This window comes from Microcebus murinus, chromosome 14, assembly GCF_040939455.1.
Source record: "Microcebus murinus isolate Inina chromosome 14, M.murinus_Inina_mat1.0, whole genome shotgun sequence".
NCBI classification, from domain to species: domain Eukaryota; kingdom Metazoa; phylum Chordata; class Mammalia; order Primates; family Cheirogaleidae; genus Microcebus; species Microcebus murinus.
In genome coordinates, this window is record NC_134117.1 from 14,031,882 (window position 1) to 14,055,148 (window position 23,267).

The 23,267-nt window shown below is 30.7% G+C and overlaps 1 protein-coding gene across 2 annotated transcripts in view; it reads right to left on the bottom strand.

The window, feature by feature from the left end:
• ATRNL1 (attractin like 1) overlaps nucleotides 1-23,267 on the bottom strand; it is a 615,535-nt gene that overhangs the window by 496,403 nt on the left and 95,865 nt on the right. For both annotated transcript variants that reach the window (XM_012772753.2, XM_012772758.3), the window contains exon 9: nucleotides 11,534-11,717. In XM_012772753.2, coding sequence (XP_012628207.1) covers nucleotides 11,534-11,717 — 184 coding nt within the window. The remainder of the gene's footprint in view (nucleotides 1-11,533; nucleotides 11,718-23,267) is intronic.

Consider the following 23,267-nt stretch of genomic DNA (forward strand, 5'->3'; position numbering starts at 1 on the left):
GGGGAAAAGAATCCCTCTTCAATAAATGGTGCTGGGAAAACTGGATAGCCACCTGCAGAAGGCTAAAACAGGACCCACACCTTTCACCTCTCACAAAAACCAACTCACGCTGGATAACAGACTTAAACCTAAGGTATGAAACTATTAGAACTCTAGAGGAAAAAGTTGGAAACACTCTCCTAGACATCAGCCTGGGCAAAGAGTTTATGAAGAAGTCCCCAAAGGCAATCACAGCAGCAACAAAAATAAATAAATGGGACATGATCAAACTACAAAGCTTCTGCACAGCCAAAGAAATAGTCATGAAAGTAAACAGACAACCTACAGAATGAGAGAAAATTTTTGCATCCTATGCATCTGATAAGGGACTGATAACTAGAATAACTTAGAACTCACGAAAATCAGGAAGAAAAAATCAAATAACCCCATTAAAAAGTGGGCAAAGGACTTGAACAGAAACTTTTCTAAACAAGACAGAAGAATGGCCAACAAACATATGAAAAAATGCTCAACATCCCTAATCATCAGGGAAATGCAAATCAAAACCACAATGAGATATCACTTAACCCCAGTGAGAATGGCCTTTATCAAAAAATCTCCAAATAACAAATGCTTGCGTGGTTGCGGAGAGAGAGGAACACTACTACACTGCTGGTGGGACTGCAAACTAGTTCAACCTCTGTGGAAAGCAATATGGAGATACCTTAAAGCGATACAAGTGAATCTACCATTTGATCCAGCAATCCCATTGCTGGGCATCTACCCAAATGATCCAATGACACTCTACAAAAAAGACACCTGCACTCGAATGTTTATAGCAGCACAATTCATAATTGCAAGGCTGTGGAAACAGCCCAAGTGCCCATCAATCCAAGAATGGATTAATAAAATGTGGTATATGTATACCATGGAGTACTATTCAGCTCTAAGAAACAATGGTGATATAGCACATCTTCTATTTTCCTGGTTAGAGCTGGAACCCATACTACTAAGTGAAGTATCCCAAGAATGGAAAAACAAGCACCAGATATATTCTCCAGCAAACTGGTATTAACTGAGTAGCACCTAAGTGGACACATAGGTACTACAGTAATAGGGTATTGGGCAGGTGGGAGGTGGGCGGGGGGCGGGTATATACATACATAATGAGTGAGATATGCACCATCTAGGGGATGGTCATGATGGAGACTCAGACTTTTGGGGGGAGGGGGAGAAACGGGCATTTATTGAAACCTTAAAATCTGTACCCCCATAATATGCCAAAATAAAAAAAAATAAAATAAAATAGCTTCCTTAATTGTCTTCCTGCTTTTGCTCTTACATCATAATCACAACACAGCAGCCAAAGTGCTCCTGTAAAAGTCTAAGTCAGAGCATGTCTTACTTCTGCTCAAAATCCTCAGTGGCTACCCTTACCAAGGTAAAAGACTTATAATAATCTCTAAGACCCTACATAATAGGGTTCCCAACTACCCCTATAAGGTCATTTCCTGCCACTTCCTTCACCCTACTCCAAGACACTGAGCTATACTGGCCCCTTAGGTTCCAAATGACAAGCCTATTCCCATATCAAGGCTTTTACACAAGCTGTCCCTCTTCCTAGAACACTTGTCTACCAGATATTTTCATAGCTCACTCCCTTACCTCCTTCAGCTTTTACTCAAATTTTTTCTCAATGAGGTCTTCTCTGGCCACCCTTTTTAAATGCAACAACCTGAAACTCCCTACTCTCTTTCTATGCTTTATTTTTCCTCCATAAAACTTATTATCATTTAAAATACATTTTACTTATTTCCATTTTTATTGTTTGCCTCTCCCCATTAAAATATATCTCAAAAATATAAAGTTGACTTTTTAAAATATCCTTGAAGAAAGCACGCAATGTTAAACAATACATGTAAAATTCAAAAACAGAAAAACTAAATGAATGATTTGCTTGCAAATATATGTATGCAAGGTAACAAACCTATAATGAAAAACAAGGAAATAGCACAATATTAAGAATAATGGTTACCTGTTTGGGGAATAATAGAGGGAGGCACCATCAGGGAGGGACACATGAGAACTTCTAAGGTATTATAATGTCCTCTTTCTTGGCTCAGGTGGGCAAGGTGTTCATTTTATTATGGTTCTGAAACTATATATGTATGCTTTCATATAGTCTTTTGTCCATACATAATATTTCCCAATTTACAAAAGAGAACTAAAAAACAGTGCTATACATTTTAAATCACCTTAGAAAGTAAAGCTATAGAGGTAAGTATTTATTTAAATTGTCAATATGGAAGTTTAACCAGACATTCCAAAATTCCAAATCCTGTAACATATCATGATGTTTATAAAGATAATAGTCTTTTAAGCCTATATCAACATTTTATATTCATTTTAATAAATCTCTCTCTGCTATACTACTTCTTTACTACATATGTGTGTGCTTATGTGTATATATATGTGTACTTCTATTATTTCCCACATAAATATGTATGATAACATTTTAAATTATTGATTTCCCTTACTGAGAATTACTTAAGATTATTCCAAACTCAGGACTTGATAAAGAGTCAACAAAAGTTTCATTGAAAAGATTTCATATACTCAGTATGCAAAGAAATAAGTAAGGATGAATAGCACGTCCATCAGTACTTACTGAAATATGACTATTAACATATGTATAAAATTGTCCTGTATCGCTTTCCAAAACCTCTGACAACATTTTTTAGAGAAATTGCAAAAACCCAATAACTTAATAAAATAGTTTTGACTACTTTATTGTAAAAATAACTCACATTATATCAAATTGAAGCTATAAGAAACCATTTCACATAGCCAGGTGTAGCCTCATTATAAAAATATTTTTAAATATATGTGATTTCAAAGATTTTTTAAAGTACAAAATTAACATAGTACCACCAAAGCATTACTATTAGATTGACTATTTATCTTTTGAATATCTTTAGAGATATAATTGAAATCTTTTTTCTTTCACTTGAAAAAAATGGTAAAAAGTACCAAGTTGATAATTACAGCTGTTAAGTGGTAAATTATAATGTTTAATATATTCCTAATGTCTTAAAACTTACTATGATTTTTCACAGGCTAAAGGAACACAATAATAGAGGGAAAGACCTGAACAATAGATCAAGAACATCTGAGGCCTCAATGTTCACAGAATAATCTTCACATAGAACAACAAAAGTTTCTATCGTACATTGCATAAACATATATGCAAAGAATATTATGAGATGCCTCATTTAACAAAGCTAAGAAATCAAGAGCACAACGGCCTTCATACCCAAAATAATTACAGGAAAGTTGAAGTCCCTTAGCAAAGAATAATTTCTATCAATCAATAAAACATACTAACACCATAAAAGGAATCACTTCTGTGAAATGGAAACTCCTATAAGTTAAGGATATTTATTTTCTCTTACTCATTAAATGAAAAGAAACCAGATCCAACATTCCTGATGTAGTGGGATACCAGCAATGACTTTGGGTATATTCTGAACAGTTATGTCTCTATCCTTTTCCAACAATGACAATAAAAATGTATTTTGGAAACTATATATTAAAAATGGACTTTCTTTTAGTATGTCAAATTATTGCCATATATTAGCATATAATATCAAACCTCAGAAGTCAAATCAAACACAGATTTCAATTTTTAAGAAAAATTTTTATGAAGTATAACATATACACCAAAAGTACAAAAATCTTAATTGTATAGTTCAATGAATTATCACAAAATGAACACATAACTATTCCCAAAGATTCCCTGTTACTCATCAAAATCACTACCCAATTATTCTCAGCCAATGTCATTCCCCATCATAACTTCTAAGATCATAGATTAGTTTTTTCTAATACTGACCTTTATATAAGTAAAATCATATACTATGTTTTCTTTTATATCTACCTTATTTTGTCAACATTATTTTGGTGAGATATAAACTTATAGATTCATGAAGAGATAGCATTCCATTGTATGAATATACAATTAATTTATCCATTACATTTGTTTCCAATTATTGACTATTACAAATAACACTGCCACGAATATTCTTCTATATAACTGTAATGCACACATATATGCATTTGTTGGCTATATAACTTGAAGTAGAATTACTAGTTTCTAGGATACATACATTACCTTTGTATGTGTGTGTGTATTCAAATTAAGCAAATACTGTCAAAGGGTTTTACAGAGTACCTCTACTGGTTTACATACACTTGGTCTTGCAGTCTTTTAAATTTAGCAATTTGAGTGGATGTGTAGTGGTACCTCACAAATGTGATTTTAATTTAAATTGCTTTGGTAACTAATAAGGTTGAACACCTCTACTATGTAGTTTGGCTATTTTAATATCTTTTATTGTGAAGTACCTGTGCAAGTCCCTTGTCCATTTTTTTATTGAGTTGTCTGACATTTTCTTATTGATTGATAGTACTCTATATTTTCATGAGGAGAGTACATTGTTGGTTTCATGCATTGCAAATATCTTCCACACTGTGGCTTGCCTTTCACCTTCTTACTGACATTTGTAGACATGTAAATATAGTTCAGCCTATCATTTTCCCTTTATTAAAATTAATACTACTAAAATACTATTTAAGAAATCCTTCTTTACTCATGGATATGAAGATACTGCTTGTGTTATCTTCTACATTAGAATACTTACTATTTTATCTTCCACATTTAGACCTACCATTGATTTGAGACTGATTTTTGTGGATGACGTGAGGTAGGGCTCAATATTCACTTTTTCCAATGGTACATCCAATTGACCCAAAATAATTTATTGAAAAAACTGCTCTTAGGGCCAACTTTGTCATAGATATAGATTAAGTGTCCATAAACATGTAGGTTTGTCCATGGAATTCTTATTTGCTGCAATAGTCTATTTCCCTATCTTTGCAACAACACTTAATTATTGTAGCTTCGTAAGTCATGAGATTTGGTAGAGAAATCCTCCAGCTTTGTTCATCTAAAATTTTTTTTAGCTATGGTTGGCCTTTGATTTTCATATGCATTTTAGAATCAGCTTGTCAATTTCCAAATGCAAAATATCTGCCAAAATTTTGTTTGGGATTATATGACGTCTATAGATCAATTTGGGCAGAATCAGCATTTCTATAATACTGAGTTTTTCCAAACAATTGTCACAATGTAGTTAGTCTGTTAGTTATTTAGGTCTTCTTTAATTTCTCACATTTTATAGTGTTCTATGTGAAGATCCTACACATGTTATCAGATTTATTGAGTCGGTTATTGATCTTCTGATGGTAATATATACTGCTCTTAAATTATCATTTTTCAATTATTCCTGGTACACAGAATTAATTTGATTGATTTTTTTATACTGGCTTTATATGCAGCAACCTATTACAACCCATATATCTATATTATATTATATTATTATTTTAATTGACTTATTGCACTGGATAGAAACTCCAATACAATGTTGAATAATAGTGGGCACTCTTATTTCATTCCTAACCTTACAGAGAAGGCATTTCACCATAATGTTTAAAGTAAAGGTTTTCTGTTTCTTTGTACCTTTTACCACATGAGTAATTTGCTTTTATTCTTAGTTCACCAGAGTTTTTTCATAACTGTAAGTTAAATTTCATCTAAACTGTTTTCTGCATCTTTTTTTTTTTTATTTTATTTTATTTTATTTTATTTTTTTTTTTTTGAGACAGAGTCTCGCTTTGTTGTCCAGGCTAGAGTGAGTGCCGTGGCGTCAGCCTAGCTCACAGCAACCTCAAACTCCTGGGCTCGAGTGATCCTTCTGCCTCAGCCTCCCAAGTAGCTGGGTCTACAGGCATGTGCCACCATGCCCGGCTAATTTTTTTTTTTTTTATATATATATCAGTTGGCCAATTAATTTCTTTCTATTTATAGTAGAGACGGGGTCTCGCTCTTGCTCAGGCTGGTTTTGAACTCCTGACCTTGAGCAATCCGCCCGCCTCGGCCTCCCAAGAGCTAGGATTACAGGCGTGAGCCACAGCGCCCGGCCTGTTTTCTGCATCTTTTAAGAAGATTACAGGTCATTACTTCTCAATTATCTTAATGTTTTAATTACCCATATTTATCATTTTTAACCTCATACTCTTAAAATGAATCCAAATGATCTATTATTCTTTTAATAAATTGCTAGAATCACTTGATATTTTTCATATATGTTCATGAAAAAGATGACACTATAATTTTCCTTACCTATAATATCATTTTTATATTTTTATATCAAGGTTATGCTGGCCTCATAAATCTCAAGTTAATTATTTCTGTTTTCTGAAAGTTTGTGAAAGATTGGTATTATTTCTTCCTTAAATACTTATTTCTTAAACATATGGGAAAATTCACCAGTGAAATGAACCTGGGATTGGAGAGCTTATTTTGTTTTGTTTTTATTTGTTCATTTGTTTGTATGTTTGTTTGTTTTAAGGCAAGAAGGTTTCGATTACAAATTATTTCTTTGACATAAGATTATTCCAACTGTCTCTTGTGCCAATTTGGTTTTATTTTCTAGAAATTTATTATGGTTTATATAATTTTTTAATTTATTGTCATATAATTGCTTATCATATGCTTATTAACTTTTAATGTCCATACAATCTATAGTGATATTCCTTTTCATTCTAGATATGGGTTATTTAAGTATAATCTTTGTTTCTTAGTCTGGGTGGTGATTTATCTATTTTATTACACTTTATAAACAACCAAATTTATTGATTTGGGGTGGCTTAATGGATTATCTCTGTCATATGTTTGTCTCTATTACATTAATTTGTGCTCTTATCTAATATTCCTTTCCTTTATTATATCTTAATTTCTTTATCTTTTCTTGGGATTAATCTGCTGTTCTTTATCTTCTTGAGAGGATGCTTAGACTACCGGTTTTCAGGCTTTCTTTTCTAATGAATGCACTTAAAGCTATAAATGTCCCTCTTAGCTGCATCATACATATTTTGATGTATCATCATTCAGTACAAAATATTTTCTAATTTTCAGTATAATTTCTTTGACCAATTATTTTTAAAGAGTTTATTAATTCCTATATTAAGGTTGCTTTGACTACTTTTGTTTAATCACCAAAACATTACTTTTGTATTCATTTCACTGTGGTCAATTAATTTGTATGATTTCAATCCTTTTATATTTGGTGAGAGTTGCATTAAAACCCAGCATATGGTAAATTCTGGAAAAGTTCCTTTATACTTGGAAATGATGTATATGCTTCAGTTATAAGGTACTATGTTCTCAAATATCAAATAAGACAAAACTGTTGATTATGCTGTGCAAATCTTTTACATCCTTACTGGTCTTTTGGTCTCTTGGTATCACATACCAAGAGAAATGAGTTAAAAATATCTCACTATTATCTGTCCTCTTTTAATCTTCAATTTTTTTCTTTCTTTATTTTAACATTGTATTATAAGGTACATATAAGTTCAGAACTATTATATCTTCCCAGGTAGATGCCTGACTTAAATTCTTATTTGTCTGGTATTAGTATATAACTATAATAACCTTCTTTTGTTTAGTGATTGCATGATATATCTTCTATCATTGTACTTTCAACTTTTCTAAATATTTACTGTATATTTTTCTAAGCATCAGATAGCTAAGTCTTATTTTCATATCCAATCCAAAAACCTGTGGCTTTTAATTACAATATTTAATCTCTTACATTTAGTATAAGTGGAATATTTATTTCCTTACATTAAGTGTAATTATTGATATATTTGGAGTGAAATACATCAACCTACTATTTCCTTTCTATTTGTCACACCATTCTTTGTTCCTTTTCTATTCATTTCTTATCTTCTTCCAGATCCAGTAAGTACCATTTACTATTTTATTTACTATGCTCATTTTTCTCCCTATTAGTTTCTTAGATACACAGTGCTTTACTATTATTTTAGTTGTTACCTAATGATTACAACATAAATCTTTTATTATTGTGTAATATTAATAAATTTTTTATCAATTCTCACATGATACAAGGATTTTAGTATGTTTTAACACTCATTTGTCACTCTTTCTGACTTATGTGCTATTATTGCTACTCATTTAAATTTTGTATATGTTCAATCCTCTACTATTATCATAGTTTTTATAATAATCATTTAGATTTATCCCTTTCATTTCTCTACATTCCATAGAGTATCTGGGATCATTTTTCTGCTACTTCAAAAGCATTTATTGTAATTGTATTTCCTCAATTGAAAGTCTGTTGTTAAATTCAGTTCCTGTTTTTCTGAAAATATCCTCATTTTTCATACATTTTAAGGCTATTTCACTGAGTGTAGAATTTTAAGCTGATGATTATTGCCTTTAAGCTCCCTGAAAACATTTATGTTTGCTGGATTAGACTTTTTCAACTAAAAAATTAGTCATCAGTCTTAATGCTGCTCCTTTAAAGAAAATATGCCTTTTTTTTCCTCTAGCTACTTTAAATTTTTTCTCTTCATGCTTTAGTTTTCATAAGTTTTTAGTTTCATAAGTTTTACTATCATATCTCTAAGTGTGACTTTATGTATACTTATGCACTGTGGTGCTCATGGAAATTCCTCTATCTGAGCCTTAAGGTCTTTGGTAACTTTTTAAAATTTATCATTCATTACCATTTCAAATAGTGCTCTAGATTATTCTCTCACTCCTCTCCTTCTAGGACTCCAATTAATTACATGTGTATAAGACAATTTCTACATCTCCCTTGTACCTCTTTCTCTCTTTTAATTTTCATCCTTTTCTCTTTCATTTCGTCAGTCTGGATATTTCCTTCTAACATATCTTCCATTTCACTGATTTCCTCTTCAGCTATGTCTAATCTGCTGTTAAACCCACCTAAAGAATTCTTAATTCATTTAATGTATTTTTCAGTTTTAGAATTTCTATTTGATTCTTTAGTAAGAGTTTGCAGTTCCCTGCTAATATTCTTTACTTTAAATTTTGATTCTGTGAGCATACAATCATAAATATTTTAAATTTTGTGTCTAAAAAACTTCATTATTTTATATGTGTATTTCTAAGGTTGTTTTTCATATTTTATCTTTTTCTAAACCTATTTTCTTTAGTTCATGACAGATATTGCATATGATATATAGAAGAAAAAATTTGAGGTTTTGTAATGATATTTACTTTTGCTTTTGCTATCTAGCTAGACTATGGGCAGATGGTCACAATCTTACAAAAGTTTGTGATTCTTCACAGGTGGGCTAATCCTCACTAGTAGGGTTTAGGACTTCAGGAACCAGACTCAATCCTTAAGAATGTACTAAGGTTCCTCTTCCCTGGCACACCTGGAAATCCAATTTTGTTCCTCCATAGTGACTGACAAAAGTACCGGTCAGTTTCTCAGGCAATTTTCAGGATTTCTAGCTGTTTCAAGGATAAAAATTGCATGAAATACTAGTCTCGTATAACTTGACATTATACCTCTCCTAAATCTTCATAAATCCTCACTGTCTTCAAATAGATAAAATTCGTAATTTTTCTCAGTGAAAGTTAGTCCAAAATAATTCATTTCACCATTGAAAAAGAATAATTCCTCCAAACAAACATCTCCCAGTATTTCAACAAAGTGGCCTATCTATGTAGGCCACTTATATCATATGTACTAAAAAATGAAACCAGTTCTGAAGTGGTTAAAAAAAAATCAGTCTATATAATAGATGCATAATAGTGACATATTAAAATTGCATAAAATTTGACAAATAAACACAGTATAATCAATACAGAATACCAAACCTGACAAATAATGTAACAAAAATGATCAAAACTTTAAGAATGCTACAAACTTTAAGGATAAGGATAATGCTACAAACTTTAAGGAAAAAATCAACGTAGTGCTTGCTCACTTATAAGTTAGTGTTTTTTTAAAAAATTCAAGATCTATTAAAATATTAAATCATCATACATATCTACAACATATTTATAATGAGGTGCTCAAAATAATTTATCAACTATTTAATTAAATTTTCATGTGATATAAATATCCAATGTCAGTTGTTTACATTTTAAAACTGCCAAAGTTGATAAATATATTCTTCTATGCAAACTTTCACTATACAAAGTTTTCCGGTAGAAAAACACGTAATACCTGAGAAAATTTCATTCAAGTGGTGAGCAACAACTAAATCTCTCGTTTTGACTCTATTCAAATAATACCCAGTTCTGTTCTCTTACCCATCCACTTCTGTTAAGATTCTTCCTCCATGTGCTATACTCATTATTATTACTGTGAATTATGTTGCTTCCTTCTTTTTGTATGATATAATACTTACAATATATGAAAAATATGTGAAGCAGACTGATAGTACCTTAATCATTATACCACAATTCTTCTTGGTAACATAACAAAATGTCAAAGAGAAAAATTTAGAAATATTAAATAGGAAATAAGAAGCAGTTTATAAGTTATATAAAGAATTGATTTATCTATTTTAGTATTTATAAAAATACAAATAATGAAACTGTATTTTATTAGAATTTTAAAATGAGAATTAACAAAATCACCAAAAGAAAAAAAAGTCTTATAATTTCATCTTTTTATCAAAGAAAATAGAATTTAGCATATATAATTGAAAATGAAGTGGGTAGAACAAATCATGATTTGGTAGAAAAATATGTATTTCCTTTAAACACAAAAAGTAACTTCATGCTAGAAGTCTAAAGGAATGTATAGTGTCTTAAAACAAACAAACAAAAAAGTTATTTCCCAGATTTTACAAAGAGAAATGAGGACAACAAAAATTCTATTTCAAAACTTTTATTACTCAGAAAATCAATAAAAGAAATATTAATAATATTTCAAATATGAAGAGAATATTATAAATATGAATAAGTAATTCATTTAACAGGAAACAGTGGCAATGAACACATTAAAATGCTTCCTCATAATAGTAATCAGGAAAATGCACATTAAAATATCAGTAAGATATTATTCACACCCATCACATTGACAAAAGAAAAATTCTTGCAATTATCAAGTGTTTGTGAGAACATGAAGAATCAGGGACATTCATACCCTGCTGGTGGAAGTATACAGAAAAGCAAGTCAGCAACATGTAATAAAGTTGAGGATGTGAATACACCCAGAAGCAACAATGTCACTTTTAAGTATACACCCAGAGAAACTCTTGCATGTGTGCATAAGAAGAGGAGTACAAGCTGTGCAATGTTGCATTGTTTACAACAACAAAAAATGAAAATCTACCTAAATATCATAAGCTTTGCTTTGTAGTTCACAGGAAGTTAGATGATGAAACTGAAGAAATGTTTTGTAAATTTACAAATGACAATAAATATATGAGTGTAAAAATGAACAAATTCCAGGACAGATGATATTAAGCTCAAAGTTATATTAGTAAACAAAATTCCTCATCTGAAATGAACATTATATCTGCACTTATAAGATAAATAATGCATATAAAGTAAGTATTTCTACAAGATCAGAAAGCATTTTAAAATTGATCATTCACAATAATGGTACAACATAGAAAATGTGTTATTTTGTACACTCACCAAGTTTTTGTGTTAACTTCATACTTATAAAGATCATCCACCAATCCGTATTTGTTGCCTGGTAATGCTTTGTAGCCTCCATGAACATAAATGGACTTTGTTATTTCATCATATACACTGGTATGGCCATATCCACCTTGTACAATAGCTCCTTTAGTGTCCGGAACAAGCCAAGTGTTTGATGCTGTAACAGAAAGAAGATAAATTATGAACTTCAAGTAGTATTTAAAATATAACTCATATATCACCAAAACTACCAAAACATTAATTTTAATGATACATTTTAATGAGTAAATATACTATACCTAATATTCCTTTAATCAATATACACTTATTAAATATGTGTTAGGTTAGGTGCTGGGGTTGAAGCTGAGTAACAACTTCTTCCATAGATGAACAATTTTATCTATAGATAAAATTAAACTCTGAAATATTGAAAAGTCAGTATTTTGTGTGTACAAGAGAAAAAAAAGGAAAAATTTATTTTTACATACATTACATAAATAACCCTGAAAAAATATTTAACAAATATTTTGTGACAGACTCTGGGTTAGTCACTGATATTATAAAAATAAAAATGATATAAGCACTGCCCTTAACAACCTAAGATTGCCTGAACACAATTTTAGCACTGTGCCTGTCCTTTATTTCTTGGTTATAGGCCCCACTTTCCCTTTGGTAAAGTCCTTTGTATTGCTGAGGAAGAAAACTTAAAAATTAAATTCCAAGACTCTCCTGACAACTGTGTTACTATTAGGTTCCACCAATAGAAGTACTAGTATGAGATTAAAAGGCAAGAGGGGGAGAGATTCTGCTTTTGTCTCTAGTGGCAAGAACAGGCAGGTGATTATGGTAGGTAATGGCAGTGGTGGCTTTATATTAATAACACTTAGCAGGAGTATCTCCTGCTCAGTAGCAGAATTGGCACCTTCAGTAGCTTAGTGGCAAATGTGATCAAAGGCCGCAGCCTGGGCATATAGCAGCTTTCAGATTTCTAAGTGATCCCTTCCCCTTGGCCTTTTAACACTTTTGTGATTAATTGCCTGTATTAAATCCCATTCTGTTTCCTATAGCTACAAGAGATTCATTTCCTACCACAGATTCAATGAAGAATTAAGTAAATAATAACTTATCAGAAATAGTTTAATATCTTTAACCACTTATTAAATCTATACATATATATCCGAACTAAATATTTTTTAAATTTTTATTCATTATCGTTTTAACAAAGAAAAACTTGCTCCTTGCCAAAAAATATTGAATAAAATGTATATAATGTAAAAGAGAAAGTTACTTTCTCCCCCAGCCCACTGTCTAGAGGTATTTTTCACAATTTGTTATATTCAGACTATTTTCAACCTATAGTTTTGAATATTTCAGTATATAAATACAAAACACAAGTACATGATTTACCTATATATGTTTATATGTGTGTGTGTATATATATATATATTTTTACTCCCCAAGAATATTTTGCAACTGTTTTTTCACTTAACAAAACATTTGGACCACCCTTCCATGTCCCATTTATTACTTTATTGTAGCTAAATTCCACTGTATTCATGATACATAATTTAAAACTTAAACTCTACATTGTTATTCATTTTGGTTTCAATTTGCTCTTAAAAATAATGATGCAATAAATAATGTTGCAAACATCACCAGCATCATTATCTAATAGAACACATACTATGTCTCAGGAAATACCTCATCTCATTTAAGGGGTACATTATTGCTATCACTTCATTACAACTAAGGAAATTGAAAATTTTAAAGTTAGAAAATTAAATAACATATCAAAAGTTTAAAAGTCAGTATGTGGGACAAGATAGTGTAAACTGATTTCCCCCTGCTCCTCCTCATAGAGTATAGAAATAGTGCAAGAAACAATCAAAGAATAATTCTGAAAGGTATAAAAGGAAAGGAAAACTCCCTAGGGACTAGAGGATGGTTGTTTCATGACATCTCCTCCCTCAACAGAAGGGAGGGAAGATCTAGCTACAATGATCCAGCATTTTCCTACGCCCAACCTGGAAACAAAAAGATGACTCGGGTAGGCTCCTGAGGAGTCCCATGGACAATGCCAGGAGATCCTAGCAGCACTAGCAAGAGGAACCCACCAAACACTACTTATAATAAGCACACAGGGAAAGCACTTCCCTTTCCTACAAGGCTTAAGACTGGAAAGAGAGATCTCACCATAAGACCTGAATGCTAAACCCAAACTAGATGACTGCCTGCTAAAATAAAAGATTTAAATAAGACCCAGAGACTTCCAATATAAAAGCCAAATATCAAGATATAATCAAAAAACACCTGCATACCAAGAATAGGAAAATCACAACTTGAATGAGAAAAGATTGACTGATAAATCAGATGTTGAAATTATATAATAAGAATTTTTAAGAGCCATGATAAAAATATTCCAATAAGCAATTACAAATTCTCAGGGGGTGGGGTGAGTGAAAAAAACTACAATAACAAAAACTGACTAGATAGGTTCAACAGCAGAGGAAAGATGACAGAGAAAAGAACTTCTGAACTTGAAGCTAGATCAATAAAACTTATCCATTCTAAAAATCAGAGAAAATAGACTTGGAAAAAAGTGAACAGAGACTCAAGGACATCTGGGACAATAACAAACAACACAACAACATTCATATCATCAGAATCTCAGAATAAGAGGAAAAAGAGAGTAGGATTTAAAAGAGTATTTAAACAAGTGATAGTCAAATACTTCTATATTTTGTATAATACATAAACCTACAGATTCAAGAAACTAAGCAAACCCCAAACAGGTTAAACCCAAAGAAATTCATGCCGATACACATCATAATTAAACTTCTAATAACTAAAGACAAAGAAAAAGTCTTGACAGCATCCATAGTAAAATGACACATGACCTGTAGGAAAACACCAATTTTAATAGCAGTGGATTTTGCATCTGAAACCACAGAGACATAAAGGAAGTAGCACAACATTTTTCAAGTGCTGGGGGGAAAAAACAAAGAACTATAAAATATGAATTACACCTCCAGTGAAACTATCCTTCAGAGACTAAGAAAGAAAAAAACTCATATATTAATACAACTAAAAGAATTTGTCATTAGCTGGTCTGTCCCTAAATAAGGAAATTCTTCAACGAGAAATGAAGGAAATCTTGGAGGAAAGAAGTAACAACAACAAATTGAGCATGAATATAAGTACACAAAATAGACTGCTTCTAATGAGATTTATAAATCATATTTGATGATGAAAACAAAAATTATAACACCATCTTATACTTAAGACAATGATATTTAAAAATGGGGAAGATAGAGTGATGTAAATGAAAGCAAAGTTTCCACCCTTCACTTGAGATGGTAAAATGTTGATGCCACTAGGCTGTGATAAGTCTCATATGTATATTTTAATACCCAGAAAAACCACTAAGTATAGAAAGAAATACTCTCAAGAACATTATAAGTAAATCAAAATGAAATTTTTTAAATTATTCACATAACCACAGGAAGCAAGTGAAAAGAAACAGAGGCACAAGAAACAGGAAACAAACAGAAAACAAATAAAATATAAGAATTAGGCATTAGCATATCAAAATTACCTTAAATGTAAATGGCCCATTTATACAATATTCTTGGAATTACAAGATTATAGAAATGGAGAACAAACTGGTAGTTGTCCTGGGTTGAGGTACAAGAAGGGCTAAGGTAGAAGGGAGGTGAGTGTGGTCTTAAAGGACAACATGAAGGACCTTTGGGGTGGAAGAACTGTTCTGTATTTTAACTGTGGTGGCAGACACATGAAAGAACACATGTAAAACTGCATAAAACTGCACAGAACTAAATACACACACATGTGTATGTATGTGTGTGTGTGTGTGTATATATATATATATATATAAATAAAACTGGGAAAATTTGAATAAAATCAGAGGATTGATGTTGATATCCAGGGTTGTGATTTTGTACATTTTTGCAAGATGTTACTACCGAAAAAAAAAAAAACTGTGAAAAGAGTACACAGAATCATTCTGTTACTATTTCTTACAACTGTAAATGAATCTATAATTATCTCAAAATAAAAAGTTTATTTGAAAAATATATTTGTTTAACTTACTATTAATAGTAATCAGCAATTTATCATAAAATACAGTATATTTTACTCAAATAGCAAAAAAAAAATTTTTTTAGAAGTATAAGAGCAATGACACAGATCTAACACCAAAATGTACATCCTTACATGCTATTAATATCTATGGGTTTCTCCAGTTTAGTCCTTGGTAGTTCAATCAAGAAATTCACAAGTGGTATGCTAGTTTTAGATGAAAAATTAAGGAAATAATTTTGTTCATAAACAAAAGACAAACTTGAAATGGAAGATTAATTATGATTCACATTATCATATTATTCTTATTTTTGCATTTGGAAATATGTAAATACTTTAAGCAATCAGTTGGTTTCAGTAAACAATCAAAGAAACAAAATATAGGTCACCTCAGAGAAAAAGCATATTTTCTTATCATATTGTATATTATTATTTTCATATGCATGAATTTTGTTTATAATTTGGTAGTGTGCTTTATCATATTCCCAATTTATTAAAAAGTAAATAGCTGATTCAAAAGTAGGTCAGTAAAGAGAAAAGACAGTGGTGAGAACAGATACATGAATATACAAAGTAACTCAGGATAATACTCTAAAAATCAAAAGCAAAAAATGCCCCAAATATACCAAGAGTTCTTGATTGGGCCATGATGAATAATGTTGAAATCACTGAATTTCCTACATAAACAATTCAAAAACCAGAAAAAATATATGAAAAATGATTTACACACACTGGTTAACAAGTAGCATAGGACTGTGATCCTGTGATAGCATAAGACTGTGAGTCTGAAGAAAAGAGAAACAAAGTAAGGTCTATGATTGTCTGAGCACACTGCCTAGAGGCAATGGCCTAGCCACAGGAAACAATGGGGGATCACAAAGAGAGTCTGGTGATCTTACTGAGTTGAGAGAATAAATATTAGACTTTAAAGAAGCCAAACCACTTTGAATTTTCAAAACAAAATTCCAGACATGAGGTAACTACACAAAGAGAAAATTAAGGAGATCCACAGAAAGGTTCCCTTAAGTCTTTACCTAAGTACTGATCTGCATATGCATAAGGGAAAACTACTTGAGTCTATGGAAAGAACAATAAAAAAAAATTGTAAGGTAAACAATTATTGAATCTTACACAGGGCTGGGAATAGTTTGTACTCGAAACAGCAACAGAAGAAAGGAGGTAGGGTAGAGGTAGAGTCCTGAGAAGGGCTATCATATTAGAATAAATGAGCAATAAGTTAAAAGTTGCTCTGGATCCACTCATACAAGCTTCAGGAGCAAATTGCCAAAATACTCAAATTGGTAACAGGTAACTTAACAGCATGCCAGTACAAAGTCCAACACCCTGAAAGAAATCCAGCAAAATCCAATAATCAACAAGTTTAAAATATGAAGGACCAAAATGCGTTAAAAAATTAACAAGTACAGAAGACAAAGAAATGATGATCCATAACAAGATAAAAAAATCAATTAATAGAGAGAGACCCAGAAATGACACAAAAGACAGAATTAGCAGAATAAAATGTTTTCAAAACCTCTCAGAAATATGTGCAAATATGTTCAATAATATTAAAGAAAACATGAATATGATGAAGAGTGGTGAAAGATTTTTTAAAAACTAAAATAGAATACCTAGAAATGGAAAACAATACCTGAAATGAAAAATACACTGAATAGAATTAACACAAGATTAGACATTAAAAGAGAAAAGAATAGTAAACTTAAGATCTGGAAAAGCTATTCTAAAGGAACCACACACACACACAAAAGACTGAAAAACAATGAACAGAGTATCAGCAACCTCTGACAATATCAAGCAGTCTAATCTAGTGGAATAAGAGTTTGATATATGTGGTAATAGTACGGTAAACAGAAATAATGTTTAAAGAAATAATTTCCCAAATTTAATGAAATCTATAATTTCATAAAACCAATAAACTCAATGAAATACAAAGAAAAGGATAGGAAAACGTAAGGAAACCCACACTTGGGAATATCACAATGTGATAAAGACCAAGAAAAAGGAGAACAAAGATAAGAATGACAGTTTACTTCTAATCAGAAACCATGAAAGTCAGAGGACAATGTACTCACTTTTTTGAACTACTAAGATTAGGGGGAAACTTCCAACCTAGAATTCTATACCAAAAACAACTTTTAAAGTACAATTCTAAACTCAGCAAAATTTTTGAAAACTGAAAATGAAACAAAAATTTTTACAAACCTAAAAAAGCTTACTTCAAAGAGATGATCAAATTTCTTCAGACTGAAGGAACATGATATCTGATACCATATGGAATTTAGATTTAGATAGATGAGTGAAGAGTGTATGAAAAAGTTATAAAAAGTTATGTAAATAAGTATAAATGAAGTCATATTTCATTTTTGTCTCTGAAAATAGTAACCTACTGTTCAAAACAATATTATAACAATTTATTATGCTGTTTAGAACATATATAGAGATATGACAGTAATTCAAAGGAAATAAGAAAATGCAGGTATACTGTTATAAGGTTCTGATACTATATTAGAAGTAGTATAACACTATTTAAGAAGTGTTAAAAAGTATGAATTCTTGACAATGCAAGAAGATTGAGTTCATATCAAGCATCTTCTCTGACTATAATAGTATAAAACTAGAAATCAATAATAGGAAAAATTTCAAAAAAATTCAAAAATATGTGTAAATTAGAAAATATGTAAATTAGAAATATACTCCTGAACAGGTAATGAGTCAAAGAAGAAAAAAAAGGAAATTAAAAATATCTTAAGACAAATGAAAACTAAACACAACATACCAAACATTATGGAATACAGTAAAACAGTTCCAATGGGGGAGTTTATAGCAATAAATGCCTACATCAAATAAAGGAGAAATATCTCAAATAAACAACCTAAAGTTACACCTCAAGGAACTAAAAAAAGGAGAAAAAAATTGTGCCCAAAGATAGGAGAAGAAAGTAAATAATAAAGATCAGAGCAGAAATAAATGAAATATCGACAACAAAAACAATAGAAAGGATCAACAAAACTAAGTTGATTTTTTAAAAAGATAAACAAAATTGATAAGCATTTAGCTAAACTAAGAAAAAAAAATAGAACAGACTCAAAAAATAAAATCAGCAATGAAAAAGGAAACATAACAACTGATACCACAAGAATACAAAGGGTCATAAGAACCTACTATGAACAAGTATACACCAACAAATTGGATAACATAAAAGAAATGGATAAATTTCTAAACATATACCATCTACCAAGACTGAATTATGAAGAAATAAACCAATAGTGAATGAATAGACCAATAATGAGTACGGAAATTGAATCAGTAATCCAAAACTTCCCAAAAAGAAAAGCCCAGAAACAGATGGTTTCACTGGCGAATTCTTTCAAACATTTAAAGAAGAATTAATGCCAATCTTTCTTAAACTATTCCAAAAATTTGAAGAGGAGGGAAAAATTTCTGAACTCATTTTACAAGTCCAGCATTAATTACCCTAATTCCAAAGCCATAGAAAGGCACTATAAGAAAAGAAAATTACAGGTCAATATTCTTGATGAACATAGATGCAAAAATCCTCAACAAAATGAAAACCAATAGCACATTAAAGCAATCATTCACCATGATAAAGTGGGATTTATCCCAGGGATGCAATAATGGCTCAATATATGCAAATCAATAAATATAATACACCACATTAACAGAATGAAGAAAAAAACATACCATCTCATTAGATGCAAAAGAAGCATTTGGTAGAATTCAATATCCCTTCATGACAAAAACTCTAAAACATATGTATAGACAGAATGTACCTCAACACAAGAAAGGCCATATATGTGACAAGCCTACACTTAACACTATATTTAATGGTGATCTACAGATTGAATGTAATTGCTACTATAATTTTGATGATATTTTTCAAAAAAATAGAAAAAGCAATCCTAAAATTAGTTTGGTACTACAAAAGGCCCCAAATAGCTAAGGCAATCTTGAGCAAAAAGAACAAAGTTAGAGGCATCCCATTATTTGATTTCAAAATATACTACAAAGCTATAGTAATCAAAACAGTATGATATAGGCAAGGTACTGACACAAAACCAATGGAACAGAATAAGAGCCAAAAAATAAATCCACACATTTATAGTCAACTGATTTTTGATAAAGACATCAAGAACATACAATGGGGAAAAGACAGATTCTTCAATAAATGGTTCTGGAAAAAACAGATATCCACCTGCGAAGAATGAAATTAGACCTTCATCTCACACCATATAAAAAATCAACTCAAAACGGATTAAAGACTTAAATATAAAACCTGAAAAACTACTAGAAAAACATAATGGAAAAGCTAACGACATTGCTTGGACAAAGATTTCTTGTATATGACCCCAAAGCACAGGCAACAAAAGCAAAAGTAGACATATGGTATTATATGAAACAAAAAGTTTCTTCATAGCAAGGAAACAATCAACAATGTGAAGAAATCACCTATAGAATGGGAAAATACACTTGTAAACCATATATCTGATAAAAGATTAATATATAACAAAATATATAACAAACTCAAACATCTTAATAGCAATAAAATAAATAATCTGATTAAAACATGGGCAAAGGAGCTGAATAGACATTTTTCAAAAGAAGTCATACAAATGGCTAAGAGGTATATGCAAAAATAGTCATAGTCACTAAGCATCAGGGAAATGTGAATTAAAACCACAATGAGACATTCACACCTACTGGAATGGCTATTATCAAAAAGACAAAAGATAACAAGTATTGGCAAGAATGTAGAGAAAAGTAAAAGTTTGTACACTGTTGGTGGGAATGTAAATTAGTGTTGTCATCATGGAATACACTATGTAGCTTCCTCAAAAAATTAAAAGTAGAACTCATATGATCCAGGAATCACACTACTGGGTATATACCTAAAGAACATAAAATCAGTACATCAAAAAGATCCCTGTATTCCTATGTTCATTATAAAATTTGTCTCAATAGCCAAGATATGGAATCAACCTAAGCGCCCATCAACAGATGAATGGATAAAGAACATATAGTATACAGCTGATCCCTGAACAACACAGGTTTGAACTCTGCAAGTCTACTTATGAATCGATCTTTTTCAACCAAATGCAGGTTGAAAATACAGTATTCTATAGATGCAAGAATCTACCTTTAAGGAGGACTAAATTTTCCTATATGTAGGTTCCACAGGACAGATACAGTGTGTGCAAATTTTGGTATAGAAGTCCTGTAACCAATCCCCCACATACACAAAGGGATAATTGTATATACATAATGGAATACTATTTGGCTTTTAAAAAGTAGGAAATACTGTCATTTTTTACAACAGGAATGAAACTGGATATCCCTACATCTGATAAAGAAAATTAAAACATAGTTAAAATCTTTCTCACAAAGAAAGTTCCTGGGCCAGAGAGTTTTATGGATGAATTCTATCAAACATTTAAGATAGTAATAATACCATTTCCACACAAACTCTTACCAAAAAAAAGATCATTCTCCAGATCATTTAACCATTATCCAGATTGCAAAACCAAAGACACTATAAGAAAAAAATATATATAGTCTACTATCTTTTATGAATATAGACATAAATATCCTTAGCAATATTTTAGCAAATGAAATCTAGAATATATGAAAAGGATAATACATTATGACAAAGTACGGTTTGTCCAAGAATGCAAGGGTGGTTTAACATGTGAGAATCAATCAGTATCATTTTTCATATTAAAAAAATAATAAATAAAAAATAAATGATCTTCTCAATAGATGTGAAAAAACCATTTTGAAGAAACAGTTTATTAATATAAATATAACTATATAAATATATAAATATAACTGTGTAACTATAAATAGTTAGCTTATTAATAGTTAACTTAGCTCTATTCATGAAAAGACTCCAAATAAAACAGGAATAAAAGTAAATTTCCTCAATCTGATAAAAGGCCTTTAAAAACATTACTAACATAATAATTAAAAGACTGAAGATTTCCGTCCTAAAATAAGAAAAAAAGCAGGAATGTCTGTTCTCACCACTTCTACTCAGTATTGTACTAGAGATCCTACCAGTACAAAAAGACAAAGAAAATAAGTAAAAGGCACATGGATTGAAAACAAAGGGGTAAAACAACATTGAGTAGCACATGATATGATCATCTTCATAGAAAACAAGGAGTCATCTAGCAAAAGGCTACAAGGATTAATAAGCATGTTTAGCAAGGTCGCTTATATCAATTCAATATTAAAAAGTCAATTATCTGTCTACCTACTAGCAATACCATTTCAATAACATAAAAAGTATAAAATACTTAGAAATAAATTTAACAGACAAGGTACAACACCAGTACATTGTAAAATATAAAATATTGCTGAAACAAAGGAGACCTAAATAAATGAAGAGATATACCATGTCCACAAATGAGAAAACTCAGTATTGTTAAGGATTCAATTCTCCCCTTTATGGATTCAATCCATTACCAATTAAAATCCTTGAAGGCTTTTTTAAGAAATTGACAACCTGATTCTAAATTTTGCATAGCAATGCGAAGAACTTACAATAGCCCACATTTTTTTGGAAAATAGAAGAAAAGATGAAGGATTTACACTGACAGATTTATAAAGCCACAGTAATCAATAGGATGTGGCATTGGAGTAGACATAATATACACCGGTGGACCAAAATAAAGTCCAAAAATTGGCTCATACATATATCATCAATTGATTTTCAACACATATACCAAAGTAATTCAATAGGGAGAGAAATACATTTTTAACAAATAATGCTGGAACAATTGGATATTTAATTTTTAAAAATATCAGCCCTTTTATTATATATAACATCTATTAGAAAACAGAGAAAAATCTTTTTGATCTTGAGCATGACAAAGATCTTTTAGATAGAACACAAAAGGTACAAACATTAAAAAACTAATAAATTATATTTCATCAAAATTAAAAACTTCTTCTTTTAAAGAAGATGAAAAGGTATTGTACACATGGGGAAGAATATTTTCAAAACATATAACAGACAAAGGACTTATATCCAGAATATATAAAGAACTTTTACAGTACCATAATATATAAACTATTTTTTAAATAGACAAAAAGTATGTATCTTCACAAAAGAAGATATATAAATGTCAAACACTAAAATAAAAAGATATTCAACATCCTTAGTTACCAGGGAAGTACAAATAAAAACCATAATAAGATATCGCTAAGATCCAAAGAGTATCGTTAAAAAGACTCACAATACCAAGTATTGGTGAGGATGTGAAGTAATGGAAATTCTTATACACTGCCGGTGATTTGCAAATGGTACTATCACTTTGGTAAACAGTATGCAAATTTCCTGTAGTTGAACACATAATTACCAAACAACCCAGCAATTACATAAGAGAATAAAAAAATAATGGCCAAAGACTTGTTGCAATATTCATAACAGCTTTATTTAAAAGACCTCAAACCTGGACCCAAATGTCCTCTAAATGGTGAATGCATAAACAAATTGTATCTTATCAATATACTGGAATATTCCAACCAAGAATGAAAAGGAGCAAGCTAATACAAAAATATGAATTTCAGAGTTATTATGATGAATGGT